Source organism: Aspergillus sclerotioniger (genome assembly GCF_003184525.1).
Source record: "Aspergillus sclerotioniger CBS 115572 chromosome Unknown BO94scaffold_5, whole genome shotgun sequence".
NCBI lineage: Eukaryota > Fungi > Ascomycota > Eurotiomycetes > Eurotiales > Aspergillaceae > Aspergillus > Aspergillus sclerotioniger.
In genome coordinates this window covers 565,091-585,601 of record NW_020290995.1, presented here as the reverse complement: position 1 = coordinate 585,601, position 20,511 = coordinate 565,091, and the positions used below count along the sequence as shown (strand labels likewise).

The following is a 20,511-nucleotide window of genomic DNA, read 5'->3' as shown; positions in this document are numbered from 1 at the left end:
GGTCTACTATCCTCGTTCTATAGTAGGTCGTATTGAACTCCACTCTGTATATTAATCCAAAATCCACCTTACCATCACCCCTCCCCCTCTACAACCTCACCCAGCCAACCCCCCAAGATCCACCAACCCAGGCATATACAACAAACTCGCCAAATCCAGCCCCTCCAGATCCTCCTACCCAGCAAACCAGTCAGTCACCGTAATCAAGTCAAGTATATCAATCCCGATTTCCACAGCAAATATTCAAACCCCCAAACCAGTAAAGGGAATCTAAACACAGCGAATAAAATGATAAAAATTAGAGGCATATTACTCACAGTCAAATCCACACCCGTCCCTAATCCTAAATCCACTTCTACTCCCATTGCATCTATACCAGCACCGCTGGCACCACTATCCGCCGGGGTCATCATGATCCCAGCTGACGAGGAGGCTGGAAATGAGGACGGGGATGAAGATAACATCTCCCTCAACGCGCCCTGACAAACCCCCAAACACTCCCTCACTGTATCATACACCACGGTTTGGGTATTGCGGTTTCCGGCTTCCATGGCTTTGATTTGAGATACGAGGGCGGAGACGATGATGTATCGTTTTAGACTTGGGGTTTTGAGGGCTTGGAAGACGTGGGCGCTTTGGACTTGGAGGTGTTGGAGGGTTTGGAGGATGGGGATGCGGGCTGTGGTGGTTAGGGTTGCGAGGGGGGTTTGGATTGGATCTGGGGATGGTGGTGGAGGGGATTCTTCTAGTTGGGTGGTTAGTTCGAGGGCGAGGGCGGAGATGATGTCGAGGTTGAGGGGGCCGCGGAGGGAGCCTCGGGCTGTGAGGACAAGGCGGGAGAAGTCGTCGAGCTGGGCTGAGGGATCGGTGCTGGGGTTGTATGAGGCGATGGTGAGAGCGGATTCGAGGCAGAGTTTGCGGGAGAAGTGGTATTGGGGGGTTGTGAGGGATTCGCGGGCGAAAGGGAAGTGGAGGTGGAGGATGTAGCGGTGGAGGGTGGTGAGGAGGTGTTTGTGGTGGAAGGGGGTTGGGTAGGGGAGGGAATTGGGTGATGGAGTGGTGTTGGTTGTGGTGAAGGATTGGAAGAAGGCTGTGATGGTGTGGCAGGTGGTGCGCAGCTTGGTGGAGAGGTCGATGGCTTGTTGGTAGGGGATGCGATTGGGGCTGTGGATTAGTTGGATGGCTTCGGCACGGAGGGAGAATGACTGATGCAAAAGGAGTTGGAGCGATGTGTCGGTTTGGGAGGTGTTGGGCTTGGAGATTGGAGGTTGCTTTAGATCTGGGTTGATGTCGGCGTCGTTGAGGTTGGATGGGGGCTTGGTGTCGGAGAAAGGCATTGAGAGAGGAGAGGCTGATTCGAGCGAGGATTGGAGAACCAGTTCAAACACGGTGGCCCAGAGACGGGTTCGCATCTCGGTCTGGAATGGAGAGAGAGAAGGGAAGTGCGCGGAGTCGCGGTGCAGTCCCATGGCCGTGGCTATCTGGAGGGTCCCGGCTGAGAGCCATGGAGACGGTCCTGGGGGTCCCATTTGGCGAGCGAGGAGTAGTAGGCAGAAAATCTGAAGGCCGTCCAGGTTAAATGTGGACTTTTCTGTTGGGCCTGTCAGCCACCACTGAGCAGCATAGATCCAGGTCTGGGTGAGTCGAGTATCGTAGTCTGTGCCGGCTTTGCCTTGCTCCGACCGGAATGTTGTGCCAATGGAAAGAACCAAAGCCAACTTCATAAGGAATGGAGTCGCAGTTGTTCGAGGCTGGTCCCAAAACTGTTGGTATTCCTTCATGAAGGACGGTATATGCAAGATGCGATATACACCTTCGAACGTCCGCAGGTAGCATTGCACCAGTTCGTCGCACACTGATCTGGCTGGGATGGTGTCGCGGAGGTCTGATACAGGGTCATTCAGTCGAGGGGTCTGCTGCATCTTGACTGATCTACGGAGATCGCGCATGTCTTTGGTTTGAGCGGTCAGCTCTGCCCTGAGTTTGGGGCATAGTGGCTGAGGACCCTTGGCCTCCAGCGAGCCGACAAGCTGGAACTGCAAATGGTCAGTCTCGTTCTTATTTGGGGTAATGATGGTCTGCACCTTGTCCATTGTGTGCGTATAATGAGTCGGTCCAAACAGCTTCATCTTTTTCGCACTGGTATGAAGGCGAGGAGGCATTGCGGTAATGGACAGTTCTTCTCTCAGTGTCCGAGTAGACTCTGGACAAATTGCTAGCCGCTGTTCTAAGCTCTGCACCTTGCTGCATAGCTCTCGTAGCGTCTGCTCGATAGCAGAATCCGAAGCAGCTGAAGGCTGTGTTATCCCCGTGTCGGCTAGTCGCTCCTCCAGGTGCTGTAGACGGACCTGGAGGTCGCGGATCGCTGCGCTAAGCTGTGATGAACCATTGCTTGCATCACCCCGTCCAGAGTCAATAAATGGCGTGTCGATCAGGGATCCTGTCAAATCATCTCCGTGAGCCTCAGATATCGGAGGACGGCTCGGTGCAACCACCGCGCCGTGTGATGAACGGGAAGCCCGCAGAGTCGTTTGGTGGGTATCTGGGGTCGGGGAGCGAAACGATTGGCGATAAGAGCAGCCCAGGGATGACCGCGCTCGTGTACAAGGGCCACAGGGCACATTGCGATCACAGCGAATCTTGCGTTGGCGACATTGCTCGCAGGATTTGGCAGGCCGGCGGCGTTTTCGAGGCTCAAAGTCGGTCATTGTTATCGTATACTATCCGGAATGATGTCAATGCGAACATGAAAAGATCTTGATCCCCGATCCCGATTATAGCCGCTCGGACATCAAGTGCTCGTGTCGGTTTGGCTAGAACTGGAGAGAGGAGGAAGAAGAAGAGGTCGTGGTGAGAAAGCCGATAAGTCGGTCATCCGGCGGTAAGACCGAGGCCGAGGCCGAGATCGCAACCGATGGCCGAACCCGAGGTTGGAGTATAAGACGGGCCATGCTATTGTCTACCCATTTCGACAGTCTATCATCAGCATAGGTCACACAGAATGCGTTCTTCCACCCTCTATTTCAACCAAAACTACACCCGACGCCTCCATCATCGGGGCTACGGCGCTCGTGGGCTCGGACGGTTTGCAAAGGTCGCCATCATCGGAACTTGTGTCTACCTTGTATCCAAGAAAATATTGCAGTAAGTCTATTTATCTGATGGTATTATGCCACGAAGCTGACTCAGCCAAGCAATTAATGGCAAAATCGTCCTCAGAAGCCAAACCAGACACAGCTTGAGTGATATGGTACATGGGACTTAGAAAAGACATTGTGTTTGGTCTGGGTGTTGGGCTTGTATAGTTTGGCGTCATGGGTCTTATTGGGGATAACTGGAGGTTTTAAGATCGATTATTGTTTCTCGAGATCTGCCATTGAACGCCTGTCACATTCTAGGCAAGAGATTATCCTGCCGATCTTTGAGCAATGTTTCATCTGGAGCGTGCCTACACTGGTACGGGTGGATCATGTTTTGGCCAAGAGATGTCAAGATGTATCTATATCTATAACTTAATTTAGAAGTCCAGAACCGGCATGAAGTGAGATCTATTAGAGACCATTGTATCCGCCATAGAAGGATCTACACACGGCTGACCATCACACATCTAAAGGCTGCTCAACAACCACGCGCAAATCTATCAACATATGTTCCCTTTTCCCTGATCTCAGATCACTAGCAAGGATGTCGGAAGAGCCACGGCTAAAACCAAGAGCCAGATCAAATCGTTCAATCTTGGTTGTCCAGCAACAGGCTCGGCAAAAGCAAAGCAAAATGGTATAAAACTCATGTGCAAACATATCGTCGTACAATAGTAACCTTCAAAGATCCAAAACTCGTTTTGTGTGGCGCCCTTCACAGCTGTGTGGGCTGGAACTGGGCGAATTCGGCAGATGCAGGAGGATCCTTCTCGGCAATCCTCTCTTCAGCCTTCTCTTCATCGTTGAGAATTCCGTACTCGGCTGCCTTGGCCTCAATTTCTTCATCGGAAAGCTTGGGTAGTTCTTTCGAAGCGCGAACATAGCTTATGTTTTCACAATAGCCCTTCGCAAAGATCAGATCAATCTCTTCCAAACTGCGCCCCGCAGTCTCCGGATAGAAGAACCAAATGACCGGGATGAAGATCCCATTCCAGGCGGCGAAAAAGAGGTACGTGCCCCAACCAATTCGGGCCACCATAACCGGGGTGATCATGACCACGGTGAAGTTGAACAGCCAGTTGCTGCAAGTAGACACAGCGTTCGCCTTTGATCTCGTCTTGAGAGGAGAGATCTCAGCCGGATAGAGCCATGGAAGGGGCAGCCAGGTGGCGCCAAAGAAGCACATGTAGAGGAAGAAGCCAAAGACAGCCCCCTTAGCGGTCTCCGAATCACCTGGAATCAGACACCCGAATACAATAATCATCGCGGCGCATTGGCCATAGCTGCCTCCGAGGAAAAGCTTGCGTCGGCCAATCTTCTCAATAAAGAACCATGAGAAAGTAGCGAAGATGGCGTAGCAAATCATATTCACGCCACCAATCAGAAGCGCAAAGTTGTGCGATTGACCGATAGACTGTTCCAGCAGTACGGGCAAGTAGTAGATGACAGCATTGCAACCGGAGATTTGTTGGAAGAACTGGGAGGAGGATCCCACCAACATACGGCGGAAATGTTGGGACGGACCGCCCGTGAGCAGGTCGCGGAATCCGGTTTGGGAGGAACCAGAACTGGATTTCATGTGAGTTTCGCTGGACTTGGCAAATCATGCGACGGGTAACTTACGCTTTAACCGAGTCCAGAGTCAAGTTCTTCTCCAATTGTACATGAGGGTGATCGATCTCCGCATCTGCCAACGCAGCAAGGACTCGGGTGCCTTCCTCAACCTTGCCGTGGGCGATCAAGTATCGAGGAGATTCCGGGAGATATGTCATACCCACAATGATCAAGATACCGAAGAAAATCTGGAATGCGATCGGAAACCGCCAGACCAAATCCGGGGGCCCATAGTGTGCACCGAAGTCAATCCAATAGGCAATGGCAGTTCCAATGGCGATGATACCACCCTCAATGCAAATCAAAAGGCCTCGATTGCTTGTCTTGGAACATTCAGCCTGGTAGGTAGGGATGGTCGAAGTGTTCATGCCATTTCCAATGCCCGTAATGACTCGACCAAAGATGAATTGCAGCAGGGGCAGCGAGCCTGGCATGGCTGTCACCTGGATGATCACGCCGATAATCATCACCGACGCGCCAGAGATGACCATGAGCCGGCGACCTAACGTTTCGCCGTAGATCAAGGCGAAGATGGCACCAAAAAGGCAGCCTACAAGACGTACAATTAGTCGGCTGGACATGGGTTGGGAAGCCGGTGATAGGTATTCACTTACCAACTTCGTAGACGGCAGTGACGGTAGCTTGCATAACATTGTCATTCTTGGTAGCCGTGAACACGTTGTTGAACGCGGCGTCCGAGATGATACCTGACATGACTCCCTCTGGTAGTGTTGTGGTGAGCAGCTTGCCCTTGCATGATCACATACTGGGATCAACGACTTACGATCGTATCCGAAAAGCAAAAACCCCATGGTAGCAACAGCCGACAGGAACAAGGACAGCGGCCGGCCGGACATGCCGGCGTACTTCGGAGGCGCCATGATGCCGAGTCGATGGAGCCAGAAAGCCTGTGGGTTGTGCGCAAAATCCGGGGAACTGGGGTAGGGAGGGACGGGGAAAGGGGGCAAGGTGGGAGAGTGAACAGGAGCCGGCGGAGAGACCAGAACCTGGCAGATGATGGAGACTTAAAAGAGTCGGGGACCACATACGGCCACCGATGGTGGAGCGCAACTTGAGCCGTCCCAGAAGGGGTCACCCATGGGGAAAGATTTGGAGCGTCTTAGCCCTCCACATCGGCGGATTTTCCCATGGGTATGGGCCAGCAACTGACATCACTGCGCGCTTTTGCGAATGGATAACCGACAACTGTCCGCGGCAGGATCTTCGGTGAGCAGCACGATGTTTTCGGGAGGTGGATTGCGCGATGATGTGAGGATGATGCATTCCAGAGTGGGTGATCGTCGGGGAGCACAGCGAGTGATGCAACTCCATGGCGCCTGATAAACCGGTCGGTCCACCAAAGGGTCCAGCAGGGGTCCACCCGGTGGAGGCAAGGCCCGTGCAAGGGCAAGATAGCGATGGACCATTGTGCCATTGTGGCCCTCCCTGTCCCTGGAACCATTTAACCTCACTGACTGAAGAGTTTTCGTGCGTCCACTCAGCGGCGGCGGGTGGATCTCGGTGAGCTGTGATGCAGGCCACGGCCGCGGGTAGGCTTGAACACGACTGGAGATCGCCACCGCGAACGGCACCAATCGACGCTGGCCCCGAAGCTTTCCCGACTTCCCCCAGCTGACGGTCCAGTGGTACGCCCAGCGCCCTAACCGTTCTTATTAATGCTTATCTCCCTGCTGCTCCTCCTCCCCGGCCCCGGCCTCGGTGGTGGTGGTGAGCTGGTGCGAACGAACTATCGAACCATAGTGACTTTTTAGGAATACGCCGGAAGAGAGGCACTGGCATACTGGGCATAACAAGACCGCAGCGCCAGTGGAACTTTAGCCATTTTCTGCACGATGCGATCATTGCTCGACCCGAGGGATTCCTTCGGGCACACCACAAACACAAACTACCGACTCCTCATTAGTTGGACATTCTTTTCGCCCCGGGTTGTCTCCCTCATTCGCTGACTTACCTCCAGCCAGTGGCTCACCCGCACGTTCTTGTACCGAGTATCATAGTGCATGCTTTGCGTGCCATCCGGTACGGAATGGAGGTGACATCCCGGCAGTTGTAAGGTCAGGTCCAGCGTGGTCTCCTCCTCGTCGGGCACTCGTCCACTTGGAATCTCGGGATCCCCGATCATTTTTTCCATCCCCCCGTCGTCTTTTGCTTCCGACTCTGGGCGCTCGTCATCAGCATTCCCGGCCCGGTGGAGCGACGGAGTGGAGACCGACCCCTCCACTTTTTCATACAGTAGAACGCGTCTAAAAGGACCCGGGCAGCAGGCGAGTCCATCCCTCTGGTGATATTGGACGTTCTCCGAGAGGAAAACCCGCAGGCCCCGGAACTCGGCTTTCGCCAATTCCGTGAGGGAAACGGAAACAGGCAGCCGGTCGCCGAGGGGAGCACCTCGCCTCGAAACGAGGATCCCACATTGAAGCAGTCCTTTCCAGGCCCGCGCGATGTACACTGGCTCGGCATCTTCCACGTTGTCTTCGGCCGGGCAGTGGACTGTAGTGACGGCCTTGTTTCTCGCCACGCTGCGCCTTAGAAAGCCTGGGCACTCGACACACGCGCGGACCTGGTATCGAACTTGAGACTGTCGAATCTGGACAGATTCGGGGAGATGGGAATGTAACACCATCTCAAAGTCGTATGTATGGGTTCCAGCGGATAGACGTTGATATTTGGGTCCTGAAACCTTTCCGTAGCTTCCGTTCGAACATAACGTGGATGTGACTGCATTCCACAGTCTCCACCTCTTACCAAGGGATGAGGTCTGCGTTTCGTCACATAGAGAGCCTGGATAGGATGGAAGTGCGGCATCTGAAGCCTGTGGGCTTAACAGGGTCAACGTGCTGTCCGTCACGGTTTGGGTGTCATGGAGCCCTGAGAGATCGCTCTGAATTAGTAGGAAGGCATGAGATCCTACAAAAAAGACTGTTAGCCTCACCATGCGGCCATGTCACCCGACTCGTTCCACGGAAGTTCACCGTCAACCTTTTCACAGCCAAATTGCCCTTCACTTTCAGTTGGCAGGTACCCCGAAGGACGGCCGGCTTGTCCGTATATGTAGGTACAAATACCGCAGGCTCTGTGATACTCAGCTCCAGACTCAGGTCACTGGGGTCGTCACGGGTGTAGAGCCTCTGGGTCGCCTTCTTTGCATTTTTGAGAGACTGTCGAAGCATTTCTATGAAGAGCAAAGGCTTCCTGAGGATGGTAGCGAGGAGGGACTGTTTGAGGGGTTCCATACTAGACCACGGGGCAGGGCCAATTTATAATGGACCAGGTCTTGCAGTAGGGTGGCCAGATGACTCAAATCCAGATCAGGCTTCGTAACACTTAATTACATCAGGGAGGACTTGGTCTGGGTCACTGCATATCGGTATCAGGAACCGGGTTGCGTGACAGCAAGGGCTGCTGCTGTCTGCTTGGTCTCTCCATCCCAATCCAGTTAATTCAACCCTTTGGAGGATGCCTCGGTGAGGAAAATGTTTGGGGAACCCCCTCGGATCAAACTAGGCAGAATATTAATCTCCAAGCTTCACCGTGCCTCTCTTTCTTCTTCACGGTCAGAATGTTGGGTCAAGCTCAAATGATCATCGTGGGCGCCGCTTAACGGTTACCCAGGCAAGGATGATGTCACAATGTCAGAGCCGGTCACCGGGCGAGAACATGGCAAAAAGGATACCACGGATTCCTTTGTTCAAATCCACCAAACATCCCCTGTAAAAGCGAGGCATGGGCACCTGTTCAAGGCCTGGACCACGTTGAAGCCATTTGTCCACGTGGACAAGCTCAGTGGTCTGGCTTTCCTAACGATCAGGAGAGGTGGGTAAGCTGGGCTCTTATCTTGTCAGTACTAGGCCACATAGCTTGTGTCGCAAGAATAGATAGAAGGAAGCAAGCACCATTTTGAGGACAACTGCCTACGGCGCTTCATTCAACACGAAGGGTCGTCGATCCTCGCGATAACGCGTATGCACCGGTCAAGAGCTCCCCTCGTCGGGCGAGTACGCCGCCAAAGTAAGTCCCATGACATTGGCGCCAAGATACCCCTGACATTCATGCCACCCCAATTAATCCGGTATGCGATCTCTCAAAGGAACATAATCACGACGGATTGAAGATAGGTAGCCGATCAGACCATTGGCATGGCGTGACCGCGGGCCGTTTGTGCAGAGATTTGGCTGGTTGCTGCATCTGAAAAATTATAGCAGATAGATAAGCTGTGGTGATCGTACGATGATTAACCGATCCAATCGTTGTCTAGATGAAGGACGATAAACTGTTCACACCTCGAGGCCTTCACCTCTCGAGCATCAGGGTGGGTAGAGAAGGAGGGAGCGAGTGGAGGGGCGGATGGCGGCAGGCAACAAAAGCAACAAACAGATCCTCCACCCGCAACAATGGTGGTTCTATTGCTGTCTAGCTTCACCATTGTCTCAAGGAATAGGGTATATATACTACTCCCTGTCTAGCACTATCTCTCCGTTTTCTATCCATTCCAAAGATGCGTCCTTCTCAGTCGTCGGGCGTTATCTACCTTATCAGAGGACTTCCTCCATGGATAAGCTTACATCGAGCGTGTCAAGAGGCTCACTTCACCTGGCAGACTGAATCAAAGCACCTACCACTGGGCTTATTCTTACCTTACGGATACAAAATCATTAATCTTACTGGTTCAAATTACCCACCGGCTGTACCATGCTAGCCAGCTGCAAATGTCTTCATAAAGCGGATGATGCAGATGGCAGATGGTTAAATTCCGTCTGCCATGCCATCGTCTCCCTTAAATCAACTCTGATCCCCCACTACATGTGTTGTTCCTTGCACCACCACCCCAAATCCATTATCTCGCCCTCCTAGAGTCTTGGCTGTGAAAACGTGACTGATTCTCGCAGAATTGATTGGGCAGAAACGAGCCATGGAAAGGAGCAAGTCTGGTACTGCGCAGGACCCTTCCAAACGGATATTTCCTTTGACATGGGCGCAAAATGCTTTAAATTGGCGCTATGTCTACGGTCATTGTTGCTCTATCCGTAGAACAAGGAGATTTAAGCGTATATATCCGTTTTGAGCTTAACAGAGAAAAAGATAAATTATGGATCTTACGCCCAGCTTCCAAGCCCAAGAAATGCAGAGCGACACGATTCTGTGTCGCAATGTATGACACATGCCCCAACCCGAGACAGTATATCAGGGGGCTGGAAAGCTCACTAGCTCGCCTTCTTGACAACAACCATGTCCCCAGTTTTATCTGGGGAGAGTCTGCATTGGCCATGTACGGAGCCAGGTCGACGATTCATGTATGATGCCTTCTCGATTCCCCCAACCTTTTATGATGATGGCTAACGACGATTAGTTTTCTGCATGGGCGATCCCAGGTAGGAACATGGAAAAGGCTACACGGGCATTGATAACTGCTGGGTACGTGTCTTGTCAATCAGACCGCAGGGATCGCCGAACTCGCCGGGCGCCCCGAGCCCCTCGTTGCTCCAAGATGACTGAGCACTATCATCCTTACCCTGACAAACACTTTCATTACCGGAGTGATGTGCTTACCGGCGAGAAGAAGGAATTGGTATACACTGTGGCGTTGTACAAAATGCATCGGCTGTTTTGGAATATGCCAGAACCGCCATCTGGTTCTGGTACATTGAGTTCTGCGCATACTAGTCGTTTCGGTGGATCGGATTTCCAGCTCAGTCGGCAGCGAGAGGGAGACTATCCCGTTAGGCTATTGACCCCAGGAAAATATCTACAAGGAATGATCTACCTGGTGCTGCGGGATCATCACGTCCAAAGGTTTAAGCGTTGGCAACATTGGCAGCAGGAGCTTGGTTACCTGATCGCCCTTTTCGAACAAAAGAGGTACCAGGTGCATCTGAAGGGCCTCGATGCTCGGTTCTTGGAGTACATGAGACATCGAAACAGCCCTGAGTATGGATATGGGGACGGGGGAGCCAAACTCCTGAATCAGATCTTTGATGAAGAGAAAAAAGGAGGAAGGCTTCCAAGGCCAGAGAATGGCGAAATTGATACCCCTCGCCTGGATCAGCTCTTCCAGGTGGTTTGATTGATTATTTGGAGGTAGGATAGCATGATACCCAGGGTATGAGAAAGACAGATGGTGGATTGAAGGCATATGGACATTATTCATAGATTAATACTTAATCGAACCCCCAAGCGCCATTTTCCCGGTCGCGAGCTCGTGCCATATAGCAGATTGTTTATCCGTAAGAGGGAAAAAGATACGCACTTGTTTAACTTGGGCCGGACTATCGGCCAGGAATGATGGGTAAGCAAAGGATGTATTACTAAAATACCGACTTCGTAATGTAACCATCGATAATATCGAGTTGGTTGATGCATGCTCTTGGGCGAACAGATTGGTCAGCAACTGTCCGCGTCACCCGAAACTGACAATGCATGATTGGTTCAACAGCAGATTACCAATCAATTTATCCTTCCTTGTTTTCCCAGTCTGCACTCCTTCTATGAGGGATTTTTGAATTTCGTTGGCATACGTGCCGGTCAATACGTCAACTTGACTGTAACACCCCGCTTTCAAACAGAGGAAGCAAAGCCGGAGAAGGCCTGAAAGGCGTGATTATGGACATAGTTCCGAGGTTATCCTCTTGATGACTCCGACAGATTTGGTCCCTGCAATTCAGTCCTAGTTGTCAATGTCAAAACACGGACTCATACTCTTCCTTGGCTGCGATATTCTTCATCTCGCCTTTCTGAAAGAGAACGAAAATATCAAACATAGGATCGCGTTACGATGTCTCCCTTGAAAACTGCCTTGATCATCGGTGCCACAGGCGCCCAGGGCATTCCGGTGGTCAAGTCGCTTGTTGCGGATGATCAGTATGCTGTTCGAGCTTTTACCCGCAACCCGCAAAGTCCGGATGCTCAGTTGATCTCATCATTTCCAAATGTCTCTCTATTTGTTGGCAACTCATTCGACGAGAATGACTTGCGCAGAGCATTTCAGGGCGTACAGCTCGCGTATGTAAACATCAATGGCTATGTCACCGGTGAGAAATGCGAGCTCTACTGGGGTAAGTCAGTCCACCCTTAAGTTTCCGCTCTTTAAATCAAACATCCTAACAGCTATGGTCACATTATACGAAAAGGCATACGCACCTTTGAACTTGCAGTCCAAAGCCACATCGAGCATTATGTCTGGGGAAGCCTGGACTACTCACTAAAGAAGGGGCTTTTCAACGAGAAGTTCCGATGCGGACATTATGACGGCAAAGGTAAAGTTGCTGGTATGTATCATTCCCAATCCCAGTTCGATGAGGGACGCCTACGCTGACGCTTTGCACAGATTGGCTGTTAACTCAGGCTCAGTCTACAACCTCGACCACGATCTCCGTTCTAACCAGCGGTCCGTATATGGAGCTGCTATATGAATTCATGCTTCCCAAGAAGACCCCCGAGGGAGTATACCAATTCATTGCACCCCTGGGTGATAATGGCCATGTTGCATTAATCCACCTCGAAGATCTGGGTCACTACGCACGTTGGTTGTTTGATAACCGCAAGCAGGCCAGTGGGTTGAACCTCGAGGTTGCCACGGAGCATGTTAACTGGACTGTTCTGGCCAACACCTTCACCAAAGTTACGGGAAAGCCGGCTCAATACTTGGATGTTGCTCTGCAAGAATACTTCGACAAGCATTATCCGGCTGGTCGGAAGGCTGTGGATCGCAAAATCGGCTCTGCCGTCGACAAAAAAGACCCGACTCTGCAGACTTGGAGAGAGAACTTTGGTGGCTTCTGGAATATGTGGAAATATACAGGCCCCAACACGGGCAATATTACAAGAGACTATGACTTTTTGGGCTTGATTCATCCCACAAGAGTCAGAACGGTGGAAGAATGGTTGAGAAAAGTGGGATATGACGGAGAGCCCCGGCGGCTGTTGAAGGATTGGGCAGACGGTGGCATTGCGGTGGCAGGGCCAACTGCAGCCGTTAAGCTGTAGTCATCAATACATACATTTCTAGGTTTAATTACGAGAGATTGAACGGGACTCTTCCATATGTGCCTTCTTCGAGTAGAAACTGATCATTCCTCAGTACCCAAACACTTTACTCTGGTGATCAGAAAATAACAGACCCGATCCATCAGATTAGCGTAGTAAGAAGCACATTTGCTACCCATCATGGCCTTCATAGATGTAGAAAAACATACCACGCCGCTTATCATCTGCTCAGTGGTTGGAATTGTCAGCAAAACCGACCCTCATCATTCACCCTCCAGATGCGGGAGTTTCTTGGCCTTCAAAGTGATTTGTAATCCTGTGTTAAATGCTGTGTCTTATCTCGGATTTTTGGATTGTATGAGCAAATAATACAAGCATCACATTGCCCCATAATGAGCCATTGCTATCTGGTACTACGCTTTGGTCTTACGATACATGTGAAATTTGATGGCCAATTCCTGTTTCCATGCCGGTTCACCCGGTATTGCTGTTATTGTTTAGATTGGGCCTGTTAGTTCGAATGATCTCATTTCCTTCAGCAGGTCTACTAGTAGTTCTTACGCAAATCCTTGCATATGGGCCAATCATGTACCAAATCAGTAATGCTGCAATTGGTTGGCAATGTTACCTGGCGGTCATGGAACTACAAGCATTGGCTGCAGCCTTGGACTGAAACAGTATCATCTCCGATATGGTAACTCCAAAGCTTCAAGTTCCCATTACCACGCAGTGACAAGATAATTTCTGTATTCTGTAACAGTATTTCGAGGTACAAGAGGCAGGGTTTGTTGGCTCCGAATGCCGAGGTCACTGGAAGCCCGAATATGGATTGGTAATCGATGATGTACTCAAGGGGAGAGTCGCAGTACATAAATTGCCAGCGTTCGCTCCTGAACTCTACCAGAATATCTTCTCTAATCATAGTTTGTGCTTCAATTTAAATAAATCACTACAGACAGCCATGACCGATCTATCCAAAACCGCGATCATTTTGGTTGATCCTTACAACGACTTCCTACATCCAGACGGGAAGCTAACTTCGAAGCTCAAAGATCTGGAGGAGAAGCAAACTGTCAAGCACATGACAGAGCTGGTTGCCATGGCCCGCCTTCATCACATACCCATCTTCTACGGCCTTCATCAGCAATGGACCCCAAACAGTTTCCACGATTGGCGACACATGACTCCCAACAATGTCAAGCAGAAACACATTCGTTTTTTTGAAGAAGGGACCTTTGGCTCTCGTATCTATGAAGGCTTGGAGCCGGATCCAACAAATGGCGACGTGGTTGTGAGCCGGCATTGGAATAGCGAGTAAGAGGCTGACCAGGACTGGATATACCTGGCTTTTGTTACTGATTTGTCTGATTTAGTTCCTTCCAGAACACTGATTTGGATTTCCAACTACGTCAACGGGAGAAGACGGATCTTATTCTCGCTGGTTTGACTGCTAATACGTGCCTTGAGGCCACCGCACGGCATGCTTTTGAGTTGTAAGTTTCTATAACTAGAACAAAAAGATGTGGGATATATACTTACTGGAGATTTGACTCTCAGGGGGTATAATGTAACTATACTGTAAGAGATGTCTATGTTTTAATCAGGATAGGGCCTTTTGCTGACAAGAACTTCTTACTTCAATAGTAAGGATGCAACCGCTGGGTGGTCTAAAGAACTGACAGACGCGGGATCGGATTTGGTTTGGCCTTTGTTCTCGAAAGTCATGACGGTGAAGCAGTTTGGTGACACTCTGATTAGCAGAGCACATTTGACTTAATACTGGAGAGTGGTGTACATATACACGCTATCAGCTTGGTATGCGTGCTATTTGAGGAGGGACTGCTAGAGAAGAATGATGTTACGTCGGTGACCTACTTGGCATGTAGTGATACTTGAAAGTTGTCCTTTCAATGGAAACACTCCTCGAGGACCTAGATGACTTGTAGTATGGAGCGTGTAGAGAAAGAAGATATTGTTTGGTTGTTCCTGCAGTGATGAATTGAGTGATATTCCCATCATCATGTGATAGTTGCGGGATTTGTCATCGTCAAATGGCGTGAGACCAAGCCACCTCGCCGGGTTACATGAATTTGATCAAACCAACTGTCCACCTCCAGAGTACATTCGTTGTCCTTATTACGCATTCCTAAATTGAGCATCAAACCACAAAGCCGGTATGAGCTCCCAAGGCGTGCGGAAAACTCGCTCAAGACGCCCAACACGGGGTCGGCCGAACACGAGACTCGAACAGGCCGTTAGTAGTCAGATTGGAATTCAGGAACAGAGCCAGTCGGCCAATTCTCCCTCATCGGACTTGCAGCCACGCAAATCATGGGAAGATGTCCTTGCTGCTCTTGAGAAAGAGCCTCTTGCCCATCAAGTACAGAGGTATAAGGAATGGAAACGTAAGTAAAGTCCTTACTTCTGGCACAGGTCAATGTACCGTGGGGATAATAACTCTGGATGCAGGGAACGGATCACCCCATGACAATTACTGTCGCGTTTGCTTTAAGCCGGATGGTCTAGAACCCTGCTTCAGCTGCCGGCTGGCTTTCCATGACGATTGTATGCCCGCAGGTTGGCTGCGGACCTCGGAGAATCAACTCTTTTGCGTCATATGCGTCCGACGGGGCTGGCATACAGATCCTCCTGTGCTTACGCCTCCCGCTTCACCAATGATGGGAGGGGCATTTAGCGGTCTTGCTGCAGCCACTTTGGCGACAGAGCCCAATACAAGTACTCGGCCAAGTCCGCACCTTGATACTGCACCCCCGGACAGACAACCAGGGACTTTTCCAATACATGGACACAAATCATCTGATGAACAGGCTGTACAAGCTCCTGAGATGATCCCGGATATTTCGCTCGATAACCATGATACGATTGAAAACGATAATACTCCAGGACCCTCGGGGCCGGTGGCCCGACGCCCTCGCAAATCTCGGTATACGAGCCTTCCCAGCGATGTCGATGCATCACTGAACGTCCTGTATCGAGAGCTTGAGTTGAATTCAACTCTAAAACTGCAGATCGAAGAACTTTGCCGCGAAAATGCCCGACACATTCAAACAGTTAAGATACGTGACCTCAGTATGATGGCCCTGCGCCGAGAGTTGGAAAATCGGCGCTGCTCGGACCAGGAACATGAAAAGCTGCGAGAAACTGCGGTCCAACTCGAGGATGCGAAAAAGGAGATCCGAGAGCTTCGAGCAAGGAATGAAGCTCTTGAAGCAGAGCTGCAGACCTCAAAAGAAGCAGGAGAGGAAGCCAAAGCTCTTGTAGATGATTGGAAGGGAAAGTTATCACAATTACTCAACAACTGATGTATCATTCTAGCCACTGTGCTCTTATCTTGATCTTAGCGAGCGGGTGATCTTTCTCGGTAGCATTTTGCTATGTCCCTTCTATTTCCTTCCCCTCCTGTGCTGAATGTCGCACGTTCCCTAGTCCCATACACACCGCTTGAGAGGAAAGTCTGCCAGTAGGTCGTGCAGAGAGAAAACATGGAGAATCGCAGGAGCTGAAGGAAGACTCCGAGTGAGTAGGTCAGACGGAATAACCCGAGTTCGTGGCACAAGCATCCATGAAAAAGTGGGCGTACGTATTTGTCCTAATTAGTCTGGATGGAACCCTGACCTAGCCAAAGATACTGAAATGGATCTGTTAACAACACCCCGGATCGACCAAATAAGGAGAATATATGCCTTACAGGGAATAGTTTTCAAGTAGGGAGTGTGACCATTACAGTATTCCCTACGATAGATGAATTATCGAGGGTGTCATGATCGGCCAATGTCATTTGTCATCACACCCTCACACGGCTGACAAAGTTAGGCAGAAACTACTCGTGGACCCTGGGCATTTGGCGTATCCTGAACGAAACTATTAATGCTCTGTATAAAAGTCTAAGAATTAGAAAGATTAAAATTATAAGGCGCTTGTATCTATCTTCTCAATCTCAGATACCGAGATTATGCTGGTAATGATGGAAAAATTCCGATTCCTCGGGGAATGCCTACGGACCCTACACCTTGTGAGTAGACATCCTACGTAAGATTGGCCATCTAGAGCACGTTTGAAGTACTGATGGTTAGCTAGTCATCGTGTCATCAAGTAAATTCATTAAGGCTATTTCACAACCATGCCCATCCCGTATGATCAGTTTCGGCAAGTCCCTACCGAGTACCTCAGCGTCCTACAGTAGTAATCACATGTCTTCTCTCGCATGCATATATAGGCCCTCCTTGTACGTGATGACCCTTCAAGGCCTTGGGCTTATCGTCACAACTAACTTTCTAACCGACAAGAGCGCTCTTCTCAAGTTGGATTATCCAATATCACCACGATTGGCTGAGCGAGTCATCACCCTTGCACTTGAGGCTTACCCCTCTGAGGAAGAGAAAGTCTATCATAATCACGTTGGCAGAGATGGAACGCATGCGTTCTTTCTCAGAACCTCTTCCTGCAGAGTATTGCAATCCGACTCTTCTCAAGCATGATTCTCTCAGGCTCCATGGTGACTTGAACCAGGAATATCCACCCTCTTGTCCTTCAGACAAAACTGGCGATGGCGATAGCGATGTCAATTATCGCAATCATCTCTCATTGACGAAGATCCAAATGGACGTGGCCACAGAATTACCCAGTGAAATCCAAGAGTATATAGACAAGAAGGTGTACTCCAAGTTGAAGAAACGCGACGCCCAACTAGAGCGTGTACATAACCAGATGTGGGACGATTCGAAAAATTGTGAACTTGATTCACGAGGAGAAGACGACTGGAGGGGTGTTTTGAGCAAAGCAATTGGTGCATTCAAGGGAGAGATGATTTCAATTTCGAACGATCGGGGTATGCATCAAAATTCCAAGTTATCAGCGTGGCTTCTAGTGCTAACTATTATGCAGACTGGCGGACGGACTTGCAACCGGCTGATTACCAGTTCAAGTTGAACGACCCACGACCAGATATTAGTGTCGGCTTGTGCGCATGCCCCATTGAAGAGGCATTGAAACCTGGAATGGGTAGCGCAGCTACGGGTCTTCTTACGAGGTTGCAAGCCGATGCTGAACTGATTAGTGGTCCGTATCCCAGTTGCTTGAATCTACATTTTCCATTCTTGATAGCGCAAACAAAGTCGGGTGCCACTGGTGGAAATCTCTTCCAAGCTCAGAACCAAGCTGCAGTCGGAGGCTGTGTTGCACTTCGAATCTTGAGGAACCTTTCAGAGTATCACGCCCGCATATCAGTATCCAACAATGTGCCAGATCAATGTGACCAGCTCATGTCAATTCCAGTGTTTTCCATTACTACAGAGGGTCCAACTATCGAACTGTGGGCGCACTTTCAGGAAGAAAATGGCTCCAGTTTCAAGATGGTACGTCTGAATGTGTGGTGCATGTCGTTGAAGAACCATTGTCTGGAGGCCCTAATCCACATCTCAGCCATACTGAAATGGGGCAGTGCGGATTTGAAGGGTACGATCATCGAGGCATTCTCCTCCTAGTGATTTTCTGCTTTTACCAGATCATCAGGAAAGGGGTCAAGAAGGGTGCAGATAACAAAGCGTCTGCCAAAGCGGATGATTTTATCCACTTTCTGTTTTATGTCTTCTATCCTACTCAGATTGTTCTTCCTATTATTTGATTTATCAGTAACTTTCCTTTTCTTTCTCCTTATGTTTGATGCTCCTGTGATGAAAGAAAAGCCTCGCGAGCCCTCTGAAAGCGCTGTGATAATCCCTGAGCTGGTGATTTGAGACAGAATAAACTATAATACAGCCCGGGTTACCAAGGATATTAGGACAAACGACTAGCATTGGTGTTATTCTTGGATTTTGATGGTTTCACCCCCACCCCCATTGTATTCACCGCTTCTTTCTCATCTAGCTTTTGTCTCTTTTGCGGTTTCTTTAGAGTGTCGCTTTATGTCTGTCCCGCCTGTTTATTTTTGTCTTCTTTGTTCATCTGATTTAATCTCTCTATCTCCTTAACATTGGGGATTGCGCCTCTGTGTTATCTCGTAACAATAATATTAGATTGTATTCACCACGCAGCCTGACACGTACATTACATGGCGGTAGACCCCATAGCCTCATCTCCCGTGGATGACCTGACGGATGATGGGCGATGATGCCTAGTACTGCTATTGGCGTGGGAGCATATACCTACAACCGGAACATTAACCTAAGCTATCAGTAGAATCAATGGAACGTTCTACTAGGGACTTTATAATTAGGAAGATATTCATTAATAGAGGGGAACTCGCATGGATATCTACTCTGAGCCAAGATCGCCTCCAAGGTGTCAATTCAGTTTCTCAGAATCTTGGCTATCCAAATTGTTTCTTGGCTGCAAGCCTATCCTCTCCCTACTTCTTTAGCAAATGCTCCCTATGACTATGCTTTTAAAATACGTCTTGGTGTGTCATTGACCTCTGTCTCCCCCCAGGTGATCTGATGCAGCCGCTGAATGAAAGAACCTCATATGGATGTCGTCATGTATGCACGTGCTCGCGAGGAGTGTTATCAGAAGGATAAGCGCTGCATGCGCAAGTGATATACCCTACACCAAAAACTCTGCTTTGAGAAAGTGCCCTACTATATCACTGACATGATCGTATCGATGAAGTGGATTCCACGAGGGAGAATAATCACAACGCTTGCCTCTTGAACGTGGTGGCATAGGGTGATTTAATCACATCACACGAGCGAGCGCAAGCCCCGCGGTAGCTTAGCAAAGCGGCAAGGCAACTCCAGTCGAACATTATTGCCTCATATGTAGGGCAGATCATATGGTCGCAGAGGTGCATTCCCGGCTGATTAGATAGGCACGGTGGTTTGGTGGACATCTTTATCTTTCTCTGAGTAAGGAGGTACCAATGAGAGGCCTATCTTCTCGAGTATAAATAAATGCTGGGCCATGTGCAGAATCTCCTCCACCTTGGATGGGGCAGATTAGGACCAGTGTCCAGCATGACAGGTGTCACGGCCTGCTAATGATGCAGCACGTCCGGAAGCGACTAGGATCCGCGACCACGGAGGCCTCAGCTGCACGCGGGAAACGGTGCTTGTTGCGTCCAGTCGGAGGGGGGTAGGAGTCTGAAACCATCTGCATGTAAGGCCAAGTGCAAGTAGAAGGAGAAGAAGAAGAAGAAGAAGAAGAAGAAGAAGAAGAAGGGAGTGAATGAATGGAATCCATGACGAGGAAGAGAAAGAAGAGTATACCTAAGAAAGGAGATCCACTACTACCATTTGTGAGGCCCACCGACTCCAGGCCGCGGCGGGCGCCAACCAACCGGATCGGCGCCCCTCTGAACCCCCGACCGACTGACGGCCATTATTCTGCCTCTCTCTCCCTTTCCCAAGCCATCATTCAATCAATAATCATCTTTATCTCCAATCCTCCTCTTCCTCTTCCTCTTCCTAGTCCTCCTCCTCCCTTTTGCCTCCCCCTCTCCATTCATACCACTCGCCCATCCACCTTGCCACACCTTAGTCTCTTCAGCCTTAAATTTCTCAACTTCCAACTCCCTCCTCGTACTCACTCCTCTCCCCTCCTCTCTCCTCCCTTTCGTCGTTCCTTCGTTTCTTTCCTCGTGGACCCGCCCAATAATCTCCTTCCTGCTGCGACTTGGTCCCCTTTTCGCTGGTGTTGCTCGGGTCGCATGGCCCCCTTCACCCATCCCCGATCAAGGTTCTAGTCGCTTGTTCGGGCCACCCTTGAACTCCTCCACTTCGCCTACCTAATTTAGTCCCTC

General features: G+C 50.1%; 8 protein-coding genes across 8 annotated transcripts; 5 read left to right on the top strand and 3 right to left on the bottom strand.

The window, feature by feature from the left end:
- Positions 1-110: 110 nt before the first annotated feature.
- BO94DRAFT_485770 (C6 zinc finger domain protein) lies at positions 111-2,804 on the bottom strand. The gene is made up of 2 exons (XM_025608990.1): positions 2,085-2,804; positions 111-2,036 (listed from the first exon to the last, which is right to left on the bottom strand). The coding sequence occupies exons 1-2, from the start codon at positions 2,706-2,708 to the stop codon at positions 204-206; spliced, it is 2,457 nt and encodes an 818-aa protein (XP_025470840.1). The 5' UTR covers positions 2,709-2,804; the 3' UTR covers positions 111-203.
- Positions 2,805-3,494: 690 nt separating this feature from the next.
- BO94DRAFT_318480 (putative MFS monosaccharide transporter) lies at positions 3,495-5,754 on the bottom strand. Its single transcript, XM_025606891.1, has 4 exons — positions 5,539-5,754; positions 5,369-5,476; positions 4,764-5,304; positions 3,495-4,708 (listed from the first exon to the last, which is right to left on the bottom strand). The coding sequence occupies exons 1-4, from the start codon at positions 5,633-5,635 to the stop codon at positions 3,856-3,858; spliced, it is 1,599 nt and encodes a 532-aa protein (XP_025470839.1). The 5' UTR covers positions 5,636-5,754; the 3' UTR covers positions 3,495-3,855.
- A 768-nt stretch (positions 5,755-6,522) lies between these two features.
- Positions 6,523-7,945, bottom strand: BO94DRAFT_553919 (uncharacterized protein; the record flags this gene model as incomplete). The annotated part of the gene is made up of 3 exons (XM_025613681.1): positions 6,523-6,660; positions 6,727-7,643; positions 7,708-7,945. The coding sequence occupies 3 exons, from the start codon at positions 7,943-7,945 to the stop codon at positions 6,523-6,525; spliced, it is 1,293 nt and encodes a 430-aa protein (XP_025470838.1).
- Positions 7,946-9,922: 1,977 nt separating this feature from the next.
- On the top strand, positions 9,923-10,836 carry BO94DRAFT_543337 (uncharacterized protein; the record flags this gene model as incomplete). The annotated part of the gene is made up of 3 exons (XM_025613133.1): positions 9,923-10,066; positions 10,123-10,187; positions 10,215-10,836. 3 exons carry the CDS (start codon positions 9,923-9,925, stop codon positions 10,834-10,836), a joined length of 831 nt encoding a protein of 276 aa, XP_025470837.1.
- A 465-nt stretch (positions 10,837-11,301) lies between these two features.
- On the top strand, positions 11,302-12,776 carry BO94DRAFT_532033 (NmrA family protein). The gene is made up of 3 exons (XM_025611034.1): positions 11,302-11,824; positions 11,900-12,037; positions 12,097-12,776. Exons 1-3 carry the CDS (start codon positions 11,545-11,547, stop codon positions 12,753-12,755), a joined length of 1,077 nt encoding a protein of 358 aa, XP_025470836.1. The 5' UTR covers positions 11,302-11,544; the 3' UTR covers positions 12,756-12,776.
- Positions 12,777-13,678: 902 nt separating this feature from the next.
- Positions 13,679-14,226, top strand: BO94DRAFT_532032 (cysteine hydrolase family protein). The gene has a single exon (XM_025611033.1). It carries the CDS (start codon positions 13,717-13,719, stop codon positions 14,071-14,073), a length of 357 nt encoding a protein of 118 aa, XP_025470835.1. The 5' UTR covers positions 13,679-13,716; the 3' UTR covers positions 14,074-14,226.
- Positions 14,227-14,931: 705 nt separating this feature from the next.
- On the top strand, positions 14,932-16,309 carry BO94DRAFT_510192 (PHD finger protein; the record flags this gene model as incomplete). The annotated part of the gene is made up of 2 exons (XM_025609725.1): positions 14,932-15,160; positions 15,225-16,309. 2 exons carry the CDS (start codon positions 14,932-14,934, stop codon positions 16,076-16,078), a joined length of 1,083 nt encoding a protein of 360 aa, XP_025470834.1. The 3' UTR covers positions 16,079-16,309.
- A 399-nt stretch (positions 16,310-16,708) lies between these two features.
- Positions 16,709-18,389, top strand: BO94DRAFT_621526 (uncharacterized protein). The gene is made up of 4 exons (XM_025617005.1): positions 16,709-16,788; positions 16,854-17,012; positions 17,063-17,604; positions 17,661-18,389. The coding sequence occupies exons 3-4, from the start codon at positions 17,184-17,186 to the stop codon at positions 18,257-18,259; spliced, it is 1,020 nt and encodes a 339-aa protein (XP_025470833.1). The 5' UTR covers positions 16,709-16,788; positions 16,854-17,012; positions 17,063-17,183; the 3' UTR covers positions 18,260-18,389.
- Positions 18,390-20,511: the final 2,122 nt, after the last annotated feature.